At 42.5% G+C, this 12,935-nt stretch overlaps 1 protein-coding gene and 1 long non-coding RNA gene across 2 annotated transcripts in view; both read left to right on the plus strand.

Moving 5' to 3' along the window:
* The window catches only part of LOC147129173 (uncharacterized), a 113,707-nt gene extending 110,605 nt beyond the window's left edge, over positions 1 to 3,102 (plus strand). Inside the window, exon 3 of the long non-coding RNA XR_015082625.1 lies at positions 2,987 to 3,102. This is a non-coding gene — a long non-coding RNA (uncharacterized LOC147129173). The remainder of the gene's footprint in view (positions 1 to 2,986) is intronic.
* A 30-nt stretch (positions 3,103 to 3,132) lies between these two features.
* LOC147129175 (bone morphogenetic protein 4) overlaps positions 3,133 to 12,935 on the plus strand; it is a 39,459-nt gene continuing 29,656 nt past the window's right edge. Inside the window, exon 1 of the mRNA XM_086017014.1 lies at positions 3,133 to 3,162. Within this exon, the coding sequence (XP_085873140.1) occupies positions 3,136 to 3,162 (27 nt within the window). The 5' untranslated portion in view covers positions 3,133 to 3,135. The remainder of the gene's footprint in view (positions 3,163 to 12,935) is intronic.

Here is a 12,935-nt window from a genome sequence, read left to right on the forward strand (position 1 = left end):
ACTTCATTCCTAATGGCATTAAATGTTATAGAAAATAGATAGATGCACAGACAAATAAGTATTTTTGATAAGCCTATGATTTAATCATTTGAATATATTCACATTTTTATCAGGTACTTTTAGTAATGTATGTACTTTACCATTGTAATGCAACAGCACTGAAGTCGGCATCGTGTCTTTATTAGCATCATTTTTCTCATTACTCACTGGATGCATTCCGTCGTTCGGGTGACAGCTTCAGGCCACACAGCAGCGCCTAAATAATTAGCACCATTTTGAAAGCAGTACTGTAGCTGGCGAAGAGCGCCGCCATTCATCCCGTCAAGCGCGTCGGACAAGACTGATGGAGCGCTGGCAGCGTGGTTCGGACGGGCACCGTGGGAAGGAAGGAAAGCAAGCCGGGCTCCTGGCACAAGGAGAGGGGCGCACTGTTGAGGAGGAAGGTGTGCGAACTGGCAGCGGACGGACAGATGGAAAGTGCGCGCGGCGGCATTTGTGTGAGGTGTGCGGAGGGTTCGTTAAAGAGAGGATAATAGTGTGCAAATTGATGGGGATTGTCCTCTACAAGCCTCCCTTTGCTCCAATGATAACTTGTGGCTTTTAAAGTGTTCCTCTGAGCCACAAAGAGGCCTAAGAAATGGCCGGCACTTGGGCAGAGGCGCTGCGCTCCATCACAAACAGAGACCTGAGGCCGTTACTCTTCAAGTAGGAAATGTCTCTTAAGTCAAATAGCGCCCAGTTTACTCTGGCACCACGCTGAAAACCAAGATTTTTATATGCTTAGTTTTAGCATCGCTTTTTCGAGAGGGAGCAGATGATGGACGAGGTGCCGGTGTGAGGAACACCCGAGTGTGACTTGTTCCACTAATTTCTTGGTTAAAAAGAAGGTGTATGCTAGCATGTTTGCTCTCTATCAAACAAATATTGCTTGTGTTTTGATCCAAAGCCAGGTTTATACTGAAAACAGTCTAGATTGAACAGCAAAACAATCGGCCAAATCACTTTGTTTACATTTACGTGCCAAAGATTTGTATTCTGTTACAATATAGTTAATTGTGACAAAATAATTGCACGACTGAGTATCTAGTCGAGCACTCATTTGAAGCATCTCCTCCTCTTGCTCCTTCGCTCTCTTCTCCCTCTCTCACCTGCCTTCACCCCTCTGCCCTGCCTGACCTAATCCATCCTAAGTGTTTACAGAGCACTCCGCTGCTCAAAGGGGTTCAGCTGGTGTTCCTCAAACAAACACCATCGAAAACAGATGAGCGGTCATCAGGGAAGAGCAAGAAACTCGGGATACCATGTTTCATGTAGAAACAAGCAAAGGACTCTTGAATGGGAAAACATTTGCTTGTTGTATTTAGAATTAGTAGATCCATGAGTGGGCAGCGTGGTGTTCTCGTGGTTACCAGAGAAAGGTCAGAGGAGTACGATCGTGTGTGTCATATTGCAGCAATGTATATTTTTCATTCTCAGCCAAAGCAGCAAAAAGCAGCTTTTGACGCAAAATTACTCTTAACTACAACAAAGTACTAATGTTCTTTTTTACACGAACACGTGAAATAAGGGCCCAAGCACCCATTTCGGTTTGTTTTAAAAAGACGATCACTTAAACATGCAAAAGCCCTCGCCTAAAGGGGCAGGTTTTATCATGCTGCCATCTAAGTTAACCCGCACAGCAAGCCTCCCCCCCGCCCCGCCCCCCGCCTCCGTCTATACGTCTGATAAGACGATCAGTTTTCACGTGGCCTCTCGGCCTTCTGGTCTTGATGATGACGGCATTAGCCGCAGATCTCGAGGCTCGCTTTAATCAGCTGACTGTTTTGGGTAAATGCAAGCCTGCCAAGCACAGCGGTGTGTAATTTATGACATGTAATTATGAAGGTGACAAAGAAACTGAAACAGTCGCCTTCTGAAATGGGTGACGCCGCCTCAGGTCACTTCCTGTTTTTATTATTTCATTGTTTTGTTTTTTTTCTATATTGATGAGAAATAAATGATAGGGCAACAATGCTGAATACATTTATTAGACCCCCATGAAATGTGAAGTTTATGCTACAGCTGCCCTAAATTACACGCATTGGTAATTAACAAAATTATATTCATGTAATTGTCAATACACCAGTATGTAGAGACTACTAGAATCCTACTGAAAATAATAACACATTATTATTATTGATTTAAATGTCAAATTGGAGTTATTTGCATTCCTGAAAATAAATATACTATAGGCAAATAAATGTGATTTGTGGATTGCACTGAATTTCTCATTTCTGTTCAAAATGGGCTGGGCTAAGATCACCAAAGTGCTAGCGAACAACAAAATGCAATGTGTCCCTCAAAGGGGAAGTCAACCCCAAAAATGTTCTTTACAAGAATATGTTCTATGCATGCCCACCGGTATAAACATGGCATTCTGATTAATATTGTTTTGGTGGAATACGAATTAAGCAGCAAAATCCACCTCTTTATATTCATCTTAGGGGGCGGCCATTTTGCCACTTGCTGTCGACTGAAAATGATATCACAGATGTTCAGGGCTCAGGTAACAATGTACCACAGCTCACCTGTTTTCTGAAGCTGAGCCATGATTGGTTGATATCTGAGCCCTGAGCAAATTCGATGTCATTTTTAGTTGACAGCCAGTGACAAAATGGCCGCCCCCTGAGATGGCTAAAAATGGGTGTATTTTGTTGCTCACAAGGAATGCCTTGTTTCGACTAGTGGGGTTGCATAGAACATATTCTTGACATGAATATTTTGGGGTTGACTTCTGATTAAAATAAATGCCTAATAATTTATTTGAATAAACACCCATCACAAAAACAATGTCAATATCTGTCTGTTTTGCATGAATGACCAGTTACAATAAACACTGCATGGCATCCTTGAAAGTATTATCCCATGACATAAGTCATATTTCAAGAAAAATCCAAACCTCTTGTGTGTGTGTGTGTGTTTTTTCCCCCTGTGGACTCTTTCTCAGGTTTTCTGTGAAAGCAGCCCAATGAGATGGAACGTGGGACCCTCCCCCAGGGGGGGAGAAGGATGGGTGGCTGTTCACAGGAGATGAACATCCCAGACTGGGAGGCCTCCATGGAAACAACCAATTGAGAAACGAAGTCTAGGAAGAGGATGGCACTGCAAGAAGAGTTGAACAAGGTTTGTACATACTGTCACATAAAATGGGACTGACGTGGTAAAATAATGCAACCTGAAGTAGGTGAGACAGGCTCAGACTGTGAAAATGTTAACAGCTTGTCTACCAAAAACTAAAAGAAAATTTAAGTCATTAGACTGCCAAAGCACTCACGCTCAAGTGTACATACAATACACGAGCAAAACTGAAAATAGTCCTCCAAAGACTTAACATCTGTGCGTATGACATACAAAAATATGCTACAAATGTACGCTGGCATGTCTCACTCTTATTTCGCTGGCTACCTGTCATGACCCCAAGCAACAGTTGTTGTGTCCGAAACCTCGCACGTATCATCGCGGCGCTAACATTGTTTTTCTTTCTGTCTGTGGCGGGACGACACACTGGGAGGGGGCGGGGGGAGGAGAGAGCTTCATCACTGTTGACTTTCTCCATGCTTGGACTGTACTAAAACTGTGTGTGGCCCGGACCCCCACAGAGAACGGTGCTGGAACAACTGTCAGCGGCGAGGACAACAGCGAGTTGGCCTCCCGCCTCGCCAACAGGTTCCGCACCATTATCTGTTGTCTTGCTAAGCACCATACCTCATGTGTGAACAGCCCAGTAGAAAAAAAAAAAAGCAGTTGGTATAGATATGATTGTTTCAGATGTTCCTGCTGGACTGAGTTGAGTTGAATTTTTACCCTGCGATGAATCGTTTTGTGAAAGTTTGATAGCCAAGGTGACATTGTCTTGATAAATCGCCCCGTGCCGTTTATGACGTGCACGGGGTTTTCCAAATGAGACTTTTGCTACGTCCCGTTGAACACATCTGAGATAACATTCGGATGCTCTTTTTTCCACCTTATAAAGCTGCAATGTATGTGAGGAGTTTTCAGCAAAAATGTATCATGGTTTCCCCGTTTGTTCATGATGTCGTCAAGGAGATGTTCCATAATTTGATCTTGTTGTTAACTATTGCTGCATTCCAGACTGCTAGGGAATAGGAAATATCCCACACGGAGCTTAGGAGTTGCAGGTTTGAAGTATGTCCAGTGGAAAGTAAACACAGCTGACGCATTGATAAGTGTGTTGATTGGATCTGCATTAAAACTGATGTGCTGAAAACGAGTGTGTTGACCACCAACCATCCCAGCAAGCTTTTTGTCATCCTACGGAATAATTTCACAGTGTAAAGTGACGTCTTTACAAAAAGATTGATTGTGATTGAGATTTCTGCCTGCGTCTTAATATGAGTTAAAAAGACAAGACCCAGTAGCGCAGATGGTGGTCTCCTTGGTCCAACTGATGCTAACCATTCTGGATGGTCATCATAAAACAGATAAATGTTTACTGTTGAGCGATGACATCACAAGAGTGAAGGTCTGTGCAAATATACAGGTGCTCCATCATCCTTGGCACCCTTGACTTCCTCCGGTCCATATTCTTGTAGTAAAACAACGTTTAAGTCCAGCTTCCCGTGTTCACGTTGGCGCTTTCATTTATTTTGACGGCCGCTGAAAATATAAACTTTTACTTAGCCCTCCGTTGTTGGAGTGTAACTTTTTTTTCCCATGGACATGGTCATGGAAGTGTGTGTTTTTGACGTGTGTGGGGAGTTTTTGAGTGGATTTATGTCTCTGATTAATGACTATTCTGTATTCAGGCATTTATTTTAAAGGATTGCACACGGTGTTTATATATCAGTGTCACATTTGTCATCAGTTTGGTCACATTCAAATTTTGTGTTTGTAAAAGGACATGAAATTTAAACATGGGCCTAACATAATGGCTCACTCTTGAATTTTGATGCATTTTGACACTTTCGTGAACATTTTGTGTTATTCAAAAGACAGTTGAATCTGATCTGACCATATTATTAGAACCCAATTGGTTTGCTGAGCACATTATACTGTATATGCTCATACTCAATTGCAGGGGAAGGCGTTGTATTTATTTATTTATTTTTTCCCAAAACGGTAGCTAATTAGTCAGCACAAATAGTAGAGCGACTGGTTGTGTTGAGTGTTTATTAGCTAAAAGCTATCTTATCTTTTTCCATCTACTCCCACTATTTTTTCTTTGTATTTTCCTGCGGCCTGGATTCCCTGTGGCACTGTACTGCCTCTCACAGGTCAGTTTTGGTACTACCACCTGGTTTGGGGAGGAGACTCAAAATTGTAGGTGGAGATATCGTAATGTGTGTGCTGTGTTGATCATCTTCCTTAAACATAGCGTTTTTTTTTATCCCCTCATCATGTGTGGGCTCTCTCACATTTAAAAAATTGGTTGTATCCCACTGAAAGACATGGGATCCAAATGCGGCCCCCTTGCTAAGTTTGGGAAACAGTGAGATAGTGTACCAGTCGTGCACCACGGGTAGTATATTTCAAGGATTGGGTTTAATACGTCCCCTCTTTTTAAATGAAAGATATTGTCCTGCATTGAAAAGTGTCTTTCCTAAATTTCCTGCTGCAGCGGCAGACGCATTAGGTAGAAGTCAAAAGGGGCTCAGAGCAGGAAATTCCGCTGCATTTTTTTTTTTTTTAAACTGTGTACATAATCTTTTCTGCTGAAGTTTCATTTTCCTCTGAATCTCATTGCTGTCACACCCGCTTCTCGCACAAGACTGACATCCTCGCTCGTTAGACATTCAGCAGCCGCGGGGAAACCTGAGCCCTGCACACACGCTTGCGTGCACACACGCACACATTTAATCAGAGCGACCCACTTGCCATCTCACTGCTATCACAACCTGTCTACATCTCCTCCCATGTGCCTGCGCCGTGCGTCTATGTGGACACACGCACCTCAGCTGCAGCCGACACTCAGGACCGGACCAGAAACTAATATCCCCCATTGGAAACACATGTGGAGGTCTGACAAAAGCAGGCACGATCCCTGTGCCATGTATGCCAGCAGTCACTTCGTCTCCATACTGTCTCACTTTTAGGTCATGTATCCTTCCTCCAATTCTTAGTAGCAGTCTTCTTTATTTTTTACAACTCTCGTTGGAATCCGAGGACACGTGGTTGCCTCTGCAGCAAACTTTGGCGATAAACTGACAAAACTGTCGTCTCAAATGTAGGTACAATTACTGTATAATTGTATTTCTTTACTTCGTAACCCACTTGTTACAAGTGCAGTTTCCCCCCACTTAATAGCAATCTCGTTTACCATTCATGACCCCGCTATATTACTTCTTTTTTTTATGGAATTGATCAGTATACTTACTTAATGTATTGCCCTTGCGTGTGGGAAAGGAAAACCGCAGTCACTAATGCACTTTCAGGCAAATCATGAATATACACATAGAGTATATAAACACACTAAGGACACGCTCACACAGAACCTGCTGTAAGCCACGGCTCACATCCAGACACTCACATGCAGACTCGCCAACATCACGCAGCACCCTACCAGGCCCCTTAGCTTTGTTTAAAGTGTGTGGTTAGGGTAAAATAGTAATAATATTAATATCAATAATTATATGGTTTTCTATTGTGGGTGGGTCTGGAACATATCCCCCATGGTAAACGGGAGTTTACTGTATTGCCAATATTTACTATTAATGACAACAAAATAAATGAGCATTTGGTCAAATGTTTTTTTTTTTTCAAAATTGAACTTGAACAGATGGAAGTGGACAACTCGATTGTTGCCTCAAACTGTGCTGGCGTCGTTTTATTTAAGTGACGTTGAGTTCATTTATTCAAGCTCGAATTATTATGCTGAGTGTACAGCGATGACAAAGTTCCTGCAAGAAAAGTCGAGGTAAGCGGCTGGTAAAATGGCAAAACATTGCACCTTCTTAAAGTGCCAAATTACCGCCGTGGTTGCAGCTGGCTACCGATTTTAGTTTTTGGCCTTGGAGAGTCTGTGGCTTAGCTTCACTCAGCTGCACGGACAGCTTGTTGCAGCCGCAGAGGTTTAAGTACACCTAACGGAAGCCCACTCCATTCTTTGCGGCCGCCGACCTTTCATTTCCCTCCGATTTGAATGACTAAATTATTCGCACAGCGTTGCTGACGTTCACTTCTCTCAAGTGGCGATTAATCAGCAGTCCTTCAAGTCGGAGGAAGTAATCAGGTCGGCTGAGGAGCTTTTTGAAAAGCGGTGTGTTATGACAATCTGTTTGGGTGCAATGTCCAAACCCTTCTTTTGTCACCACCGCGACTTGGAGAGCTAATAGGTGGTGAAAAGGCTGCTTGGAGACTCAGATGAGGCAGATTATTATACGAACGAATGCGAGGGGTTCCGAGCATTAGCATGCACGCTAGCCAAAGTCGGCCCCAAGAGGGAAACCGGAGAACGCCTCTGGTGTCTCAATGGACATCCTCCGCTGAGCTTGGCATATCCTCGTTTCGGCTGAGCTGCTGAAAGTTGTGTCTGTGTATTTGTGTGTGTGGCGGGGAAGGGCTTGGACTGTGGATATGTGTAGCTGCTGAAAGATTTGTTATTTGTGACGGATAATTTTAACGGCATTTGTCAACTCTAATATGCAGAACTGTCCGGCGATGGACACGATTGAAGTTTTCGCTGCTAACTTGGAGTTTATTTAACACAAGTGCGCTTACCACTGCAACTGTTTTCTCTGGAATAAACACGTCATATTTTTAGAGAGACAAATACAGAAGCGTAAATAACTTTATTGTACACAGTAAACAGAAACTTTCCAAATACGTCTGTTTATTTTACTCATTTGCTAGCTAATGCATTTAATATTACCGTTACGCGACGGGACAACTTGACATGCGTTAAGAGTCAGTCATAGATGGATGTAATTCGGTCACTTTTCAAAATAAAATGTTTTTCGGCCTCGGATCATAAATGAACCGGAAGTACGGTACTTGTTTTTTTCTTTTTTTCTTCCATGTGCGCAGCCCGCTGCGACCCGGTATCGGTCCGCGGCCCGGTGGTTGGGGACCCCGTATTTAAAGAATTCATTTTGCACCTGTGCAGCTTATCTTTACCTATTGTGGTGTTTTTGATCATTCTAAAAGAAAGAAAAGAAAAAGATAGATAGATAGATAGATAATATAGAGACACAATGCTAAGTGTGCTGTTTGGTTTCCCTGAACTGTTGCAGTATTGTTGAAGCAAATACCTGAATACAGAACACATATGATGGATTATTGCCATATTTGGACTAGACTCTGATATTATTTTAAAGAGGGAAGTGCTCATGTTTCAGTTCGAACAGGAAACTGCAGGCACGAGTGCATCTCTGTGAAGCCTGTGCGGTTGTCATACTCTGCATCCCATCATTCAACAGGCCGGGCTAACTGCACCACGTTCCCCTCTTCCGCCACACTGCCCACATTTTTCAGATGCTCTCGTCCTACGTAGACCAAATGTGTCCATTCAGAAAACACACAACAATCAGGTTTTCTCTCTTTTCTTTATTATGTATGGTTATGTAAAGTATAGAGTGTTTCTTGGTAGCTCTCATGATTGCTTCTTAATTCACCCATCAGTGGCTGTTTAATACCTGATTGACAGGAAATGAGCACTAAGTCTTATGTTGTTAGGCTGGCTCACTACACTACACTGTTGTTATTATTACCTTTTGAAATGATAAAAGCTTCTATTTTGTTCCACTGCAAACAACTCCACTCCAGCCACTGATGGTTTTTAATCTTCGCCAAGAGGCTATTACATTAGGAGCCATTATGCAAAACCTATTTGAACGCTTTCTACAGAACTTTGTGGAGGGATGGGACATGGGCCAAGGTAACTACCACATTTTGTTCAATGCGAAATAGGTTAAATTTGCCCATAAATATTAGACTCATTGTCTAATATTTTGTCTCACACGTTTGTATTGAAAGCAATTGTTGCAGTAGCCACGATTGTTGGGATGTATCAAAATAAAGCTACTGTTACGTCTCAGATGCATTCATAGAAGTGACTTTCATGCTGTTCCTTCGCTCTGTTGTGCTAATTAATAGCATTATGCGCTAATCTTTCCAAATCTTGTAATGCTGTCTGGAGAGCAGGTTGGATAAATGTAATGAGGCAAAACATTGACGTTGTCACAGCTCTTGTGAATGTTACTTTCACAAAGGTTACCGTTGAATTGCTCTGGACCGACTCCCAAACAGTTCTCACTGTAAATATTGAGGAAAATGTGAAGCACAGAAGGCAGAACACAAACTTTAATATCCTGCCTGATGAGTTTACAAGCTTCAGTGGCAGACCAAACAGCAATTTGTACCAACGTAATTGCTCTGGCAATTTATGAGCCTATGTGTGGATATGAAATGCATTGTGCTGCATATTTATGTCAAAACAAGTCATCAGACCTAAGTGGGTGTACAAAATGGAAATGTAAAGCTTTCTGAGAATATTTAATCATTCTTGGCCAAATTTCATATTTGTTAAACCATTATGTTCTGGGTGAACTGAAATCCCTCCAAAAAAAAAAGGATTTCAACAACCGTGATGGGTTTATATTTTATTTTGAGCATGGCTTTCTGTATTTTGATATTGGCCACCGTGAATGCAAATCTTCAAATGATCCTGTGTGTAACTGTACGGAAATGAGTTGCTCACGATGACTTTCACATCACATTGAAATTGCAGCCAGGCAGTGTTATCACAACCGAAAGTAAGCAAAATGACGCATGGAATGAAATGTAATATATTTTCTTTTTATTTCACTTTTTGGGGGGAGTAAATACTAGCGCAACTTCATATATCATACGTAGCATAACACGACGAAGGCTAACTGAATATAAACACAGGGTCAGGGTACAATGTTGACTGTTATACTATATATTTTGCCTAGTAGTAGGTGACATATTCTCCAAACCAGACGATTATAAGAACGGATGTCTCGTTACATTTTTCTTGGATGGTGCCCACAAACTAAACACACACACACCGCATAGACACACAGACACATCCCTTGCCGTTGCAGCTCAGCATGCTTGGAGAGGAAAGGTGGCTATATTATCCTAGGGTTGCCATTTCGGAGCTATAGACAACATTTCGGCCTCCAGTGGGACAAGCGTATGATAGACAGGCACTTTACTGTATCTGAGCCAGGCACTGGCAGCCTACAAGGGGGGGAATCAATACTTGGACATAACTTTCTAAATAAACACATGCACTCTATGGACATTGTTGGCAACGGGAGCCGGCAACCTGTCCCCATTGATGGAATCCAACACCAGAGCGCTTGCTGAGCGCTGGATCCCATCGAGTTGCTGGCTACTGGCAAAACGGGATGCGTATAGTCGGCTGTGTTGTGTTTATTTAAGGTAAGAGAAGAACGGGCGAGAAATTTGGGAGAATGGCCTTACATTTGGCATTGAGGCTGCTTTTCCCCTTAGCGAGTGCTTTCATGGCTTGTTGATGATGATGAATCTGCCTTAACCTCCACGAGGGTGACGCCTGCTTGGATGAAAACGGATTCAACTGGTCGTGGTTTCGCTTTCGGTGCTGCCATTGTTTACAAGCGTTGCCGTTTCTAAGCCACAGCTGTAGTCAGCTGCTACTGTATGGCGATCGACTGAAGCTGAGCTGGCCCAGGTGTTGCTGACTAGTTTGGAGAAGACCTTGCGCTCTCCTTGCAGCTGGCTGGATGCACACAGGCACGCGCACGCACGCACAGCTGGTCCCTACAGCGGCTCAGCTGCAGCAGCTGCCATTCTGACTGCTAGCTGAAACACCTGGAGGCACGCGCCCTGTCAAGGTGATCAGACCCACTCTGGAATAAAATAACAGATCCAGAACTCAGTTCAAACAGGCCAGCTGCAAAATGAGCACTTTGATTACATTTCTCATTTAGAGAAGAACCAGGAAAAGAATATAGGACGCAATGCCCACCTTAAATAATTTTGGGGACTCAACTTGTGACAGACAAAATGACACTTACCTGGTCATCTCAATCAAATAAAATGCCTATGCGCCAACTGTTCAAATGCCAGGTTTTTGTGATGTAAAAAATGAGACCAAGATGAAACCTTTTGAAAGTTCTTCACCATAAATGTGACCAAAAAGCTGTTAAACTCAAATCGACTTAAAAAAATAAATCAATAAAAGAATTGGTCAGGAAAAGCCTACTAGAACATGTGTACATCATTGACTCCCATTTAACTTATATATATACTATATATATATATATATATATATATATATATATATATATTTATTTTTTAAGACAAATCCTGGCATTTGAGCAAGGGTGTGTAGACTTTGTATATCTACTTTGCATATCTACGGTGGGGGCTGTGAGCAATTTAGGGATTACATCAGTGAAATAAATTCAGAAATTTCTGGCAATGCCATGACATCGTTGATTTTCAGGCCATAATCGTGCTATTGACCATTCGGTGTAGCTCAAAATGTACAATAGTTTAAAATGAGTAATGCCTATTTTGAAATGTGGATTAATTTGTAATGCAATCTCACGCCGACAAACGTTGCATTATTTGCATTAGAGCGCATGCTTGACTCTCAACATTATTATTATCGCAATGATGGACTGTGCTTACAGTGTCCTGGCAAGCATTTACAATATAGTGCCGTTTTGTCTCACAGGGAGTCTTTCAGGGAAGACATTTTGGCCTGCGGGGGATTTTGTCAATAGGACCTGGATTATTTCTCTACCTTTCATCAGGAACTCATTCCAAAAGCTTTATTCCTTAACACTCCCAATCATGGCTGCTGAATCCAAGCCAAGGCCCTGAAGAGTCTTACTCCAGACGAGCCAATCAGCTTGAGAGCAGCGGGAGAGGTCGCGTGGCTGGCAGCGTGTCTGCACAGACCGCAACCACCTCGCTGCTTATGAACGCCTCCTTTCACCGCCAGTCACACAATATTCATGTTGCAGGGCGACTCCCCCAGCAAAAACAAGGCCCGTTTTAAGAGAAAACAATCAGCCCTCCCCAACAAATTCCTGCTAATTTGCCAGCGCCAGAGAGGAGCAGAATGAGTGATGGATGCCTGCCCGTCTAGCTGCATTTCCCGCTGTATTTCCTTAAGTGCACCAATTTACTGTTACGGACGCAATGCGTGCCAGCGATTCCATCTAGTGAACACCTTAGAACCATTCCACTTCTGTCGGGTCAGTCTTCCAGCATCTCTATCAGCGCATCTCATCTGTCCAGAATTCCTGGTCCAAATGATGTTGCCGTTTTATTGAAATGAAATGCATTTCAATGGCCCTTCAGTTTGAAAGCATCCTTTGACAAAAATCCTCCCTGTAGAAATGGCAGTAAATATTCTGCATCACACCACTTACCACTTTATACAATATGGTTTAGAATATGACTTGAGTCTTAATGGAGGTTTCAATGATTTCCTTTGTGTCCTTATAACAAACAAAAAATGTGGTCTACCAAATCGTCAAGATGGTTAAGGCATCCATGCTCGTTAAAACTGATTATTTGCTTTTCTATAATGTGCTACTGATTGGCCGAGCAGGTAGTTTAGTGTTAATAAAATCTATGATTGTTTCAATGTATGAGTGTGCCGTTTTTTTTTTGGTTTTTTTTTCATTAATATTGCTTAAGTGCTCCCGCTCTGGTTACAGTAGCCGAACTGTCTGAGCCATTAGCAGGTGGGACTCGTCTTTAACACTTTGGACGTGTGTTTGTTTGCTTGCATGTGGACTTCAGGCGTTATGTGATGTGAGACAGCGAAATGGAAGCTTGGTGCATCTTATGCTCATGGGCATGGGATGCTCAAGTCAGCAACTGCTATTTTTTTCATGGCCACTATTTGAATGCAGAATTTCAACATGGGCTACATTTATACTGCAATACGGAATGACGTTAATAGATGAATT

Source organism: Filicampus tigris, chromosome 19, assembly GCF_054856515.1.
Source record: "Filicampus tigris isolate MCC_2025a chromosome 19, RoL_Ftig_1.0, whole genome shotgun sequence".
Classification (NCBI taxonomy): Eukaryota; Metazoa; Chordata; class Actinopteri; order Syngnathiformes; family Syngnathidae; genus Filicampus; species Filicampus tigris.